Source organism: Macrobrachium rosenbergii, chromosome 18 (assembly GCF_040412425.1).
Source record: "Macrobrachium rosenbergii isolate ZJJX-2024 chromosome 18, ASM4041242v1, whole genome shotgun sequence".
Classification (NCBI taxonomy): Eukaryota; Metazoa; Arthropoda; class Malacostraca; order Decapoda; family Palaemonidae; genus Macrobrachium; species Macrobrachium rosenbergii.
In genome coordinates, this window is record NC_089758.1 from 27,395,450 (window position 1) to 27,409,233 (window position 13,784).

The following is a 13,784-nucleotide window of genomic DNA, read 5'->3' on the forward strand; positions in this document are numbered from 1 at the left end:
AAAGAGCAGACTGCAATCCTTTGGGAGAAGTCTATGCTTTGCCAATAACTTGCAGTTTCTAACTAGTTTGGTAGAAGTGGAAGCTACAAGGAAGAATGTCTTCTGAGTGAGGATCTTGAGGTAATAATAACAAATCCACGAGTCCATTTTATTACGACATGTAAATTCTATGAAACCAGATTGGACTTCTTTGTTTTGAAGTGTTGAATGGTTTGATGAGGACATAAAGATCCCTGGTTTGGTCACAGTACCTACTTCTGTGCTTAAAAACTAAGATAAACTTCGCTCAGTATCCTTTAATGGAGGAAGTGGAGAGACTTCTAGAGGTCCTCAACTAGAGGAAGAAGTCTGGTATTTAAGTTAAAGATGTCTTGGAACACGAGACATCATGTCTTAGGCACCATCAATCAAAACACTGTAGTTGATTGGTAACGGTCACAGGAAAATCCAGGAACCCCTCCTTCATTGGCCCAATGGAGCTACAAGGGTCGTCAAGCCATTGGGGTGCGACAAGAACTTATTTAGAACTTCCCTCACCGTGCTGAAGGGCAGGAAGGCACACCGATCCAAGCTCTACCAGTCTTGGAGTCTGACATCTGTCGCCCCTTTTGGGAGATCCTGGGCCGGACAGCAGAAGAGGAAGACACTTGTCTTTAGAGGTGTCAAGCAGGTCTAGATGTAATCCAGGATCCACTCAGTGGGAAGGACTTGCCTCCGACGGCTCAGTTTGTCTGCCCTGTCGTTTAATTTTCCTTTGAATAACTCTGACATTAATTTTGGCATGACTAAATGAACAAAGGCTAACAGCACTTGAATTAGAAATAACTAGATGAAACTGTAATACTTGAATGTATGGAGAAAAGCCCCGTATGATTGGTGGCCATTTTGAGATAGCCTGCAAAGCTAGTTAGCCTAACACACATACCTCGCCACCATTACGGAGGCCAGAAGCGCTTGAAGCAGACATAACTAAATGAAAAAGACATTCTATAATATAAGATAGATATATTCTATACTATCATCACTCTGATATGAGGTGTCTAAACTCTGACTCGATGAGAACGCCATTTCATCATAGCTACACTTAGCTAACTATCAGCGTCCCAGAGACGCCTGACTTGACAAAATTAAAAGTAACAAAAGCTAATCTGAAGGACTAATAACAGATCAGCAACCAGGATAAACAAAAGTGATAATACTTCACCGACTTCCAACAAATAAATCACTTGATAAACAGGCAGTGAAAAAAAAAACAGGTCTACTGCATGACGAGTGCAATGTTAATCGACTGCGCGGCAAAATCATAATGGTGCCTCCGACAAGTGTCATTACCAGCCAACCCATGTGGTGGAGCAGGGCTTGTCACCTACGATACAATGAGAGCGCTGGCGTGATATTTTGAATTAAGGGTTTGCCGCACTTATGAAATCTATACCTATAATTACTTGGTAAATTGCGGATATAAAACTTTTACTTAGCTATCATTTTAGATGTCATGCATTTTCAGTCTCTTCAGCTGAATGATAAGTGTAAAGTACAGGTTAGTTTAGGTTGGGAACTATGTGGAATTGCTGTTAGCAATAAGATACCTAGAAAATATTCTAGTGCAGGCTATAATATAGGGTCTTTGTTACATATTGGACTTTGATACTTACCAAAAAGACAGACCCCTGAACAGTCTGCTGAGGTGCTACCATACCACTCAAGTCATCATGAAACTAAAAGTTATGCATCTGGATCAAGAGACCTACGGCCCTGTTTTGAAACTCAAAATAAAGTTTCGAGGGAGTATATACATTTGCTGCAAATCAAGGTAGTAGATAAGTTAATACATTAACAAACTTGACTGTGCAGAAACTTACCTAATAGTAATGTTATCTTGTTGTATATTGACTGGGCAACATCAGACTTCCCCTTTCTGAAAAATTGTAAATTATTTCACTAACACCTCGCTCAAAAATAATTATAAATAACAATGAATTTATGGGATCTTATTAAACATACTGGTAGATTGCTATCTTAGTTTTATAAATTTAACATGTAAAACACGGCAAGAACTTATACTCTGCAACATGAAAGATAAATTTCACTGAAATCTGTTAAACATAGGCGTTTCTGAAACAATATCTAATTACATACAACAAGGACTTCAGGATTTGTTTCCATATTTATGTCGATGTGTTCTCATTATAAAAAAAAGGCCTACTAAGCAGATATGCCTCTGACAGATGCTCCACCCAAAGAGTAAATCAGGCAAGCAGTTTGAGGTACTACGAGATTTTGCATTGTCCCTCAGAGCTAGTTGCTTTGATTTCTGCTTGTTAGTTGCAGCAGTTTCTTAGTATCTTCTTATCTAGCTTTAACTTTTTTTTAAAATTTATATAATTTTCTAGATGCTGGGCTTTGAAACTTTTCATAATTCCTCAGCTGTCTAGTTTTTAAAACTCTTCTAATATTCACCCTTCGCTTCAAGGCAAACCCTAAGGCCAGCACTTGACTGTGGTTAAGCTATCTTTTGTTGCTACTGCGCATAAAATGCACTGTATATCCATATATATTTTTCTGTGTAGCAAAGATAATCAATGAGAAATGCTTCTATATACAGAGTCAAGAATGAAGGTACCTTGGGACAATATTCAGAACAATATGCAAAGTCCCTTCAGTTGACATTTCATCTTGACCCTCTCTCATATGACCATCATGCTAGTATTAATAATAAAAAAGTATCTAAATATAGCCAATCATGCTCATATTTGTTGGATAAGCAATTTCTTAGACTAGCTAAATGGTTGGAATTGGAATTGGAATATAGAATTTTGGTCAAAGGCCAAGTGCTCGGACCTATGAGGCCATTCAATGCTAAAAGGGAAATTGACAGTGGAAAGGTTGAAAGGTGTAACCGGAAGAAAACCTCACAGTTGTACTATGAAACAATAGTTAGGAGAGGGTGGAAAGTTAGATAAAAGAGAGAGGATATGAACGGAGGTACAGTCAAAGGAATGAAAGAGGTTGGAGCTAGGGGACTACAGTGCACCACGGCACTACTCCCCTATGAGGACTAAATGGTTGGTTACAAATTACAGTACATAAAATTATTGTCATTTTCAAATAGTTCATGAATCACTTTACACATACCTTATTTGTAAGCGTATTAAAATCTGATACCCTATTTCTAGATATTACAGGCTATGCATTTGTTCATTATTCTTTCAACTACAGTTGTGAATACAATTTTATACACTATTTTGCAAACTCTAAACATACATTTAAGGATAAAGTAACTCATTGTGCATATTTTTGCATATACTGTACTGTATAGTACTACAAAAAAACATATTAAAACACACTTACTTTGATTTCAAGAATTCCCTTATTTGGCAGTTTGGGGCTTTTACAGCAAAATCTCTTGTTAGGGAGGGCATAAGAGCTAAGCACTCAAATATAAAAAGGGCTAAATTTACTACTGCATCAAATAAATCATGATAATACAGCATGCTGACACCGACAAAAGTTAAAATACACCCTCTTTTAACTCTTGGAATGGAACTTTTGATCTTATTAAATGCAAAAATTAGACATTTTTATTAGGCATTAAACAATTTGGCTACTTGCTGGATGGTTGCATGAGCCTATGGAATGAAAAAGATTAATGGATTTATATTAAGTCAGCTTAATAAAAATAGTATGCTCATTGCCTTACCTCACTGATAATACGTTCATGTCAATAACAGCAGGTAAGATAACAGACGTCAGGCGAGAAATTTCCCGTACTGAAAGATCCTGAAAGAAATTAATCCTTGACTGACTCTGCATGCAAATACTCAGCCCAAAACGCCAAAGAAAAGATGATTCTGAGCATACAGGATGTATATATTCTCAGTAGAGGAGCTTACCATAGAGGAAAATCACTAAACAAAACCATTACTACTCTGACAGGTTGCTGTAATGCAGCACTATCAATACTGAAAATTTTAACTTGAGAACTGTATCGCAACAACTGATATAAAATTCATCAAATGATAAATGCACTCGTAAAGAACATTGTATTATTGTGGGAATTTACTTACTGACTCCTCAAGAGAATGATTAATGTATGTTATAAGACTGCTGTACGCTTCCAGTAAATGTGCAGCTTCTTTCTTGGCTAACTCTCTTTCGCCTTTCATAGGCTGATACATGTGGCTGTAGGGAAAAATAAAAGCACTTTACAGCGAACAGTTAATACTGTACAGTAATATTATGTTGAGACTTAATTTTGCTCAAGCAGACATATCTGACGCAATCTAGGCTGGATTTCATTACCATTAAACAGCTGGCTACACGAGAACAAAAGATTTCAGAGGAAGAGTGCCTTGAAAGAGTTGAACTTTAATATATGGGCCATAATACAGATACATAAGCAAGAAAATAACTAAGGAAGAGAGCAGTAACTTCATCATCTCCAGTGATGCATCTACAGCATTAACAATGTACACTGAAATGAATCAAGTCATGTCTTCAGGGTTAATATAATTTTGTTACTAAAAATCTGGGTGTTTTGTTTTATCTAAACTAAATATTTTCCTTGTTTCAGTATTTCTGCTTCCCCTGACCTTTCCCCCCATTTCTGTGACACCTATGAATATTTTCCATGCTTTTTTTCTAAGCTGAGAGAGATGAACAGAAGCAGATACTCAAGGAACATGCCATGATTTTAATTTAAAATGCTTATTCTTCCCTAGCAAAAGTGGCTTTACTATTTACCATGTGTCTTCAACCAGAGGCGTTTTGGCCAATGTTTAGTTGAGCTTGCAGCTATAGTCTTCTCTCTCTCTCTGTCTCTTGAAGTAGCCATGTAAGACCCATAAGGTCATTTTTGCCAACATATTGATAAATCCTCTTACTGGATCAGTTTGTTTGGCACTGTTGAAGGACCATTTGGGTTTCTGTTACTCAATGGACCGTGGCTACTTTAAATGGAGTGGTTTCCCTGGTAATAGTAAACTACTACCAACTACCATAATTTGTAAATCTAAATGGCATTTCATTAGACAGACTGTAATATGGGTGCTTTCTAAACAAAAACTACAGTATTTGCAAAAGAATGCTTACCTTCTGATCACCTTAGAAATGTTATGCAGCAGTACCTGAGAGCCACATTTTGCAAGCTTTTTAACAAGCTTCTTCACAAGTGTGATCCACGGTATTTCTCCTTTCTAGAAGTAAAAGAGTGAAAAAGTCACCAATACATACAGAACAGTGTTTCTACAGAGAAAAACATTTAAAATATGGTGAAAATTATTTTATTACTGTACAAGAAGTTTCTCAACACACGAGACGAAAAATGTTGTACAGACATATTGACGTCTCACCTTGTTTTGTCTGTCTGCTTCCTGCATCAAAGTTCCCAATTCCTCCCTTGTCAGGGGGCTGGAAGTTAGCCGTTTTACCCAGTTCTCCATCTCTATGTATCATAAGGTAATGAGTAAAACTCAACAGTCACAAATGACACTGGAAAGATTAGAGGGCAAATATTACTACAGTAATAACAAAAACAGAATTAATACAAAAGGCAATAAAACAAATGTATCATGGCAATCTGAAACTTAAAGAAAAAACACACATGAAAAGTATCTTTGCCATGACTTACAAGGAAGGTTTATTACCCACACACAAACACACACTGCTCTAAAGTATATGCAGAATAGATTGACCAAAAGCATAACACAGGCATTCAGGTTCAATAAAAAAAAAAAGGGCAAATCAAATACATTGTTGCAACAGAAAATCAAATACAATGTCACTGAGGCACACCCGTTAATTGAAGAATCCTCTTTGACATTAACTGCTGCAGGCTCATTAGAAAATTACTAAGAAGCAAGAGTCATTTAGATACACAGTACTTTCATATTTGTACTAGTAATATATAGCAGGAAACACATTTTACAGTCTATATTGTAGTTTAAAAAGTTTACATTAGCAACATTCACTGCATAACTATACTGTGCAGACATAACAACCTTGGAGTGACATTCTCAACCAGTCACGGAGAACTCTGTATTCCTAACAAGTCTCTAAGCACAATTTTCAAATCAACAGAACTTAAAATCAACATAACCTGAACTCAAATTCTGTATGAGGATAATCGCAAGTACTTGCATGACTAAGGACAAGCACTACTCGGCTCCTCATTTAATCTGTGTCGGACCGAGGAATCTTCTCTACTTCTTTCTGAGGCAATTCGATAACCGACACAATTACCCTGCAGCTTCAATCTTACACTAGTATAGGCAGCTTCCTATGAATTTAAAAATAAACACAAAACCCACACGTGTAAAGTTATGGGCATAAAAAATGCTTTAAGTTCCATAAAAATGTTAAATCAATGCAATCCCGTACACATAAATTGACAGAATTAAATAGGTAACAACGATTCTGATATGAGGGTAACTGAAACATGCTGTTAGTGATAAATGCACAAATGATTAAAGAATCACTTGTAACACTATTTGTTGTTGATTTATTAAAGAATTAATATCTGTACCAATAGGACCACTTAGTTGTACAGTAGTTTGATATACAGAATTAGCATTCACATAAGAAACTGCACTGCAGGAAACACAATTCAGAATATATAATTAAAAGATGTATATGTCAGTGGCATTTATTGTGTAGCCATACAACATTTTGTGAACTTATTGTTGAACTAATGTTCCCTACTCACCCAATGGTGAGCATCACCCAAAACTTACCCTGAAATGTTCTCTTCCCTTAATAACTCTGCAGAAAATTTAGCCAAAATAATCTTTAAAGAACTTTACTTATAATCAGTCCTTGGCTACAGTTTGTAACATGTCCTACAGTACCATAACTTCAACATGCTTCATGAGACCTTATATCCTTAACCTGAACTGTGGTGCAAATTTCTGCCATCATGATCTTACCTCTGTGAAAAGCTCGTGAACGAAAAAAAAAAAGTATTACCTAAACAACTGGAATAAAAAAAACTGAAAAACATAAGCTAATCACAAATAATGTATAAACAAATAACCTTTCCTGCTTTGGACTTACTGAAACTGTTGTCCTATATGGCGAGGAGTTGCCAAAAGTATGGAAAAAATGTCGGTGAATAATAAAGTGATGCCTAGACATGAGATAATAAAAATGTTGCAGGAAGGTAAGGCTTCCTGAAGGAGGACAAGAAAATTGGGATGAAAGGAGAGGAAGGAAAAAATGTCACAGAAAAGTACATGTGTTCTTAGCAGAAGGTAAACGTTTGCTATGATTGGGCAGGAAAAACAAAGTCAGTTTGAGAACTACAATGAACTACTGTTCTATAAACAGAAGGTGTAGACTACAAATGTACCTAAGAGTTCACACACTATTATATATATGAAAAAAAAAAAAAGACACCAACAAAAAAAGGCCATACAGATTGTTCAGTTGATTAACAAACCAACTTGAATGAGACTGGCCTAGGCTAGGCCTCAGCTGGACAAACTAGCTTATGTCAGAGGATAATCACAAGTGCTTGCATGTCTCATGCAAGCAGTACAGTACTCAGCTCCTCCTTTAATTTGTGTCGACTGAGTAATCACCACCGTTTCTTAACATGAGGCAATCCAAACACTGACACAATGTACCAAATATGCTGCAACTTTACCCTGAAAAGAGCAAAATCTCATTTCTTTGTATATGCCAAGAAAATATGTTTCAGGTATGTATGTAATAATGCCTAAGGGTAATGATGATGCCTAGGCTACCCTAATCTACGATGGCTTATATTCAAACCAAAATGACTAAGACAATTTAGTACATTTTCGACATTGTCGCTTTTCTCAGATCTGATTCATAAACCCTTGAGTAAAAACATAAGGTACACACAAAAAAATACAAAGAAAAATAATCTTCCCCAGCTAAGGCTCACTAAAAATGTTGTTCTATAGGGCGTGGAGTTGCCATAATTGTGGGAAAAAATGTTGATGGGTAATAAATGTGATGCCAAGAAATTATATAAATGAAAGTTGCAAAAAGGTAAGGCTTCCTGAAGGATGACAAGAAAATTGGGATGAAAGGAGTGGAAAGAAAAAATGTCACAGAAAAGTACATTTGTGTTCTTAGAAGAAGGTAAACGTTTGCAGTGATTGGGCAGAAAAAAAAGTCAGTTTGACAACTACAAAGAACTACCGTTCCATAAACAGAAGGTGTGGACTACAAATGTACCTAAGAGTTCATACACTATTATATATATAAAGAAATGCCACCAATTAACAAACCAACTTGAATGAGACTGGCCTAGGCTACGCCTCAGCTGGACAAACTAGCTTCTGTCAGAGGATAATCACAAGTACTTGCATGTCTCTGGCAAGCACTACCCAGCTCCTCCTTTAATTTGTGTCGGACTGAGTAATCACCTCCGTTTCTTAACATGAGGCAATCCAAACACTGACACAGTGTAACAAATACGCTGCAACTTTACCCTGATAATAGCAAATGCCTAGCCTACCCTAACCTATGACTGCCTAGGCCTAATTTTATAAGAGACACAATAATACTGTAAGATGACAACATTTAGTCTTCATTGAAATATTTATCCTACGAAAAGCCATACAGTATAATAGCCTATAAAAATCTAGAAAATTAAGATAAATGTATTCTTCTTCATCCCAAGCTGTATATAAAGCCTAAGTATAAATTGTTAACCTCAAGGGAGTGTTTACCCGCGTATTCTTCCATTTACAAATCATACAGATGTACAAGTAGTTATGTGGATCTCTTCTTAAAATTTCACTCACAATCTAGAAAACCTTAAAACAGACAAAAATCTAGGAAACCTTTGAACAAAGTGCATTAGATAATAGCAATACCTCAGTTAATTAAGTTCTTGTTGTTTTGTTATTCTAAACAGTTGAGAAAATAGTTAATTTTCTGTGGCAACAAAGCATTCAAGTTTCACTGGCAAATAAATTTTTTTTTCATTAAAGGTGTTTGGGATTTTTCAAAGATTTTTCGCATATTTACATTCAAATGGATTGGCATGTAGGCTATACCTTTAGAATTCAGTAACTGGTAATGCGATGTTAATTCCTGACTATCATCAAACTCAGTAACAGAAACAATCAAATGATGGTAATTTTGGGATTTTTCCCATAGGAAATTTAGGAAGTAAGTGAATTACTATTATTAATTATTATTCAGTACCCTAAAACCAATATGAATGAGACTAGCCTAGGCTAGGCCTCAGCTGGGCAACTAGCTTATGTCAGAGGATAATCGCAAGTACTTGCATGTCTCAGGCAAGCACTACTCGGCTCCTCCTTTAATTTGTGTCGGACTGAGTAATCACTTCTGTTTCTTAACATGAGGCAATCCAAACACTGACACAGTGTAACAAATAAGTTTCTTTAAGGGTAATGATGATGCCTAGGCTACCCTAATCTATACTGGCCTAGGCCTAATTTTACAATAAACATTAATAATACTGTGAGATGATGACATTTAGTCTTCACTGAAATATTTATCCTAAGAAAAGCTATGCAGTATACTGTACTAGCCTATGAAAATCTAGAAAAATTAGGATAAATCTATTCTTCTTCATCCCCTAAGTACAAATTAACAAGCTCAATGGAGCTATTCCTAAATTATCCACATATCCTTCCATTTGCAAAGCATACAGATGTACTAATAAAGTTATGTGGATCTCTTCTTAAAATTTTACTGACCCTCTAAAAAAACTTTAAAATAGACAAAAATCTAGGAAGCCTTTGAATAAAGTGCACTAGATAGGCTAATAGCAATAGCTCAGTTAAGTAAGTTTGTGTTGTTTTGTAATTTTAAAAGTTTATGAGAAAATAATTATTTTTTTGAGGCAACAACGAATTCAAGTTTCACTGGCAAATCAATTTTGTTTTCGTTAAAAGTGTTAGAGATTTTTCAGAGATTTTATAGGTATCTACAGAGAGGGATACAGGTGGGAATTCATATGGTATGGCATACAGGCTATGCATGAGGACTGTTCAGTAGCCGGTAATGCTATGTCAGGTTAACTTCTCGCCACCACCAAATCCAATACCAGAAATGGTCAAATGATGGTAATTTTGGGATTTTTCTTATAGGAATTGTAGGAGGTAAGTCAAAAAGTTATATTTTCATCAATAAAAATGTGAAGGCTTGCATAATCTTTCTAAATTCTTCGTTGGAGTTTTCTTGGATAATGTTTGAGAGATGAAGGTCGTGTACAGTGCATGCAAACTTCAAGCGTGCTCGTGTGAGCTTTTTTGTTTTTCTAATGACCACCACCATATTCTTTGGAAGCTTAATTTTAAGTCAACGTCCCCTGCGCGTTCGTCATATGAATAATAATAATAATAATAATAATAATAATAATAATAATAATAATAATAATAATAATAATAATAATAATATACTTCGGGTATAGGCCCTCTTTCAAACATGTTTTGTTGAATATGATGGCAGCCTTGGTTGCATTAATCTTGTAGATTATTCGTTCAGCTCTTCTAATTAGTCTTTATTCTTCTTCAGTAACAGAGTTAAGTAAAATGCCGAAGTTCATTGCAGGGGTTTTATTTACTAAACTATCAAATGTCGAAGGTAATGGAAATTCCAAGGGCGGGGTCCAAAAACGAGTGCAGGGGTCGTCAGCGCTTCTGGGATCGTAGGTATCGCGACATGTTTCGGAAAGCCTTCTTTTTTCTTCAGGCGGGAGCTGAATGAAGTGGTGGCTGTGGTCTAGCTTTTTTATGTCAGTGCTCGGCGGGGGGGCCTTGTTCACAGTCTGCTTTTTGGTTGGTCGAGAGAGCGTTGATTTTTGATTGGCTGGCCAAGAGAGCGCTGACGTCACTGGGCATGGTCTTCTCCCATTGGTTGGCGGTTTCTCGGCCTTAACCTCAGAGCGTAGTGGTTGCTCTGCGATGCCCTATGGTTCGTAAGACGTGCCCTGTGGAGGAGCGCATTTATAGCTTCATTAAGGTCACATCCTCCGTCAGGGGGTTCGTCAGGAGGGTCTTGTTCGTTGCTGCTGTTCTCAACCATCGCAGAGCAACCACTACGCTCTGAGATTAAGGCCGAGAAACTGCCAACCAATGGGAGAAGACCATGCCCAGTGACGTCAGCACTCTCTTGGCCAATCAAAATTCAACGCTCCCCGCCCAGCACTGACATAAAAAAGCAAGACCACAGCCACCACTTCATTCAGCTCCCGCCTGAAGAAAAAAGAAGGCTTGCCGAAACATGTCACGATATCTACGATCCCAGAAGCACTGACGACCCCTGCACTCGTTTTTGGACCCCGCCCTTGGAATTTCCATTACCTTCGACTTTTGATATTTTTATAAATAAAACCCCTGCAATGAACTTCGGCATTTTACTTAATTCTGTTACTGAAGAAGAAAAAAGACTAATTAGAAGAGTTGAACAAATAATCTACAAGATTAATGCAACCAAGGCTGCCATCATATTCAACAAAACAAATATAATAATAATAATAATAATAATAATATATTAATAATATTAATATAACAACAACAATAATAATAATATAAATTATAATATAAAAAGGCCATAAATTCTTATCTTATGTATCAAGATGCTTCAAGCTTACTGCAAGTATTCTTCATTCTTCCGAAGATGAAACTTACTCATATGGAACAAGCCCTTAGGGGCCACCAACTTGAAATTCAAGCTTCCAAAGAATATGGCGTTCATTAGGAAGAAGTAAGCAGAGGTAAAGGGTTAATACTCATATTAAAAAAGGAAAATTAAATTCATAAATTAATACTGTTGATAAAAATGTATTAAAATGCAAGGAGAATAGCATTAGGGTAGTAATGCATTGCATCTTCTCCTGAACTTTTGAAGTTCCAATTGCACGACATCCGCTGGGAGGCTGTTCGACAGTCCAACAGAATGAGGAATAAAGAACCTTTGGAACTGAGAAGTTTGACAGTGAGGCACATTTACTGTATACTGGTATTGCTGTTCAGTGAATCTGGTTGCTCTCGGCAGGTAAAGGGGATCAGGGATCAGTCGTGAATGTGAAAAATCTCCGTTGAACTACAACTCATGAAAAATTAACAAAGAAGAGTCCATGAGTCGTTGGCCCAAGTCATAACTGCTACTGTTAGGAAACAGAAACCTACCTCCATGAACCACTCTATCTAAAAGAGATAAATCTCTGGCAGAAGCAGACATCCACATCAGAGAACAGTACGTATTCTAGTAAGGAAAGCACAAATGACCTATGATACATTGCACTGATTTTGTCACTGTTATAAATATACGAGGCCTTACGAACATTATCTAACTTTCGGGGGGCATTTGCTGAAACTTTCATTAGATGTTTCTCAAAAGTTACACCTAGAATACTGAAAGCTTCAGGCTCATTCAGCAAAGTTCCTTGTGCGTAAGTGGCAAAAGGGATCATATGAAGCAATATCTTTTATATGCCACATGAAGATGTAAAAATACTCTGTCCTACCCATCCCTTTGTGTTAAATACCTCTCTGCCACAACACAGTAGGCTATTTGTTTAAATCACTTACCATAAATGATTAAAATGCAAAAAATTGTGTACATCCCAACCTTAAAGTAATGAATATGCTGTGTGAAAAGTTGGGATGAAATGAATGTCTGCATGTTACTTTTATTATTTTTGGAGATCTAAGTAAGGTTAGGATAGGGGTGGAGTTTTGTTAGGACACAGAGCTCTATGTTGGGTTAGGCAGGGTAAGGCTGGTTTTGAAACTGATAATTATTATAGACATTGCTGACTTAAAAAACAAATGCCCATCGGGCATAAGCGATTAACCTTCGACCTGAGATGCTGGTAGCGCGTCCATTTTGCCCCAAGCCGTATGGCCAATCAGCTGTCTGTTGAGATTTGTGTGTGTTACGTGTCTGTGCCCTTGCTTAATTTTGGCTGGGTTTCTCTTGTGGTTTAAGCGTTTTAAAGCCATTCCTATTGGTTCACTTCATGCGATTTTGGTCACCCATTAAATAACAAACAAAATATGATCTGCACAAACACTAACGGTGAAAAACAAAAGCAACTCGTTTCAATGAGTAGGGAAAATATACGGTAAGCTATCTGGCAAGATATATAGAACTAACGAGGGTCTCACTACATCACCCACGAAATCTGATAAATCAATATGCTGACCTAGGCAATAGGCTACGATACTGCAAACACAGCAAGGTAGATACAGCACATGCTTGAATTCGTTAAAACACACAAAATTATTACAATACCATCTGCGACTTTACACTTCTACCGGCACAGGACTATTTCTGATTTACGTTGGCTCAATTTGAACATACTCTTCAATTGCCAGGTGATTCATACTGCAGTGGCTACGCCCTACCGGCAGCCCCAATTTTACACTAAACACAATATTAACTGGTTCATGAAGTGATCTGAATTTTATTCATTAATGAAGTGATTTAAATCTCAACACAAATAATCACCTTCAGGAACGCCACTGGCGAGGGAGACACTCGGGTGGATCGAAGTCACTCGAACCATTGGCATAATTTTACGCTAAATACATTATCAATTAGTTGACAAAGTGACTTAAATATTAAGAATAATGAGTACATTCAGGAAAGCCATGGGCGAATGCGAAACAGGAGAACTCAAGCCACAGGCCTAAGCCCAATATCCCAGGAACAGGGACAAAAGCCAGATCCAGGCTTAGCGTAGATCAACCTACTTACCCAGTGCCAGGACGACCAAGAAAGGTCCCTCAATCCTCTAGAGTGATCAGAGAGGGAAGAGAGCAACCCTCCCG

General features: G+C 37.0%; 1 protein-coding gene across 3 annotated transcripts in view; it reads right to left on the minus strand.

The window, feature by feature from the left end:
* Positions 1-13,784, minus strand: part of LOC136848226 (titin homolog) — an 89,229-nt gene that overhangs the window by 24,685 nt on the left and 50,760 nt on the right. For 2 of the 3 annotated variants that reach the window (XM_067120575.1, XM_067120573.1), the window contains exons 1-6: positions 13,711-13,784; positions 5,352-5,490; positions 5,092-5,195; positions 4,068-4,182; positions 3,701-3,780; positions 1,863-1,918 (exon numbers count right to left, since the gene is read on the minus strand). The exon at positions 13,711-13,784 is cut by the window's right edge and continues 317 nt beyond it. In XM_067120575.1, the coding sequence (XP_066976676.1) occupies positions 1,863-1,918; positions 3,701-3,780; positions 4,068-4,182; positions 5,092-5,195; positions 5,352-5,441 (445 nt within the window). In that variant the 5' untranslated portion in view covers positions 5,442-5,490; positions 13,711-13,784. The remainder of the gene's footprint in view (positions 1-1,862; positions 1,919-3,700; positions 3,781-4,067; positions 4,183-5,091; positions 5,196-5,351; positions 5,491-13,710) is intronic. The other variant, XM_067120574.1, reaches the window with a different exon arrangement.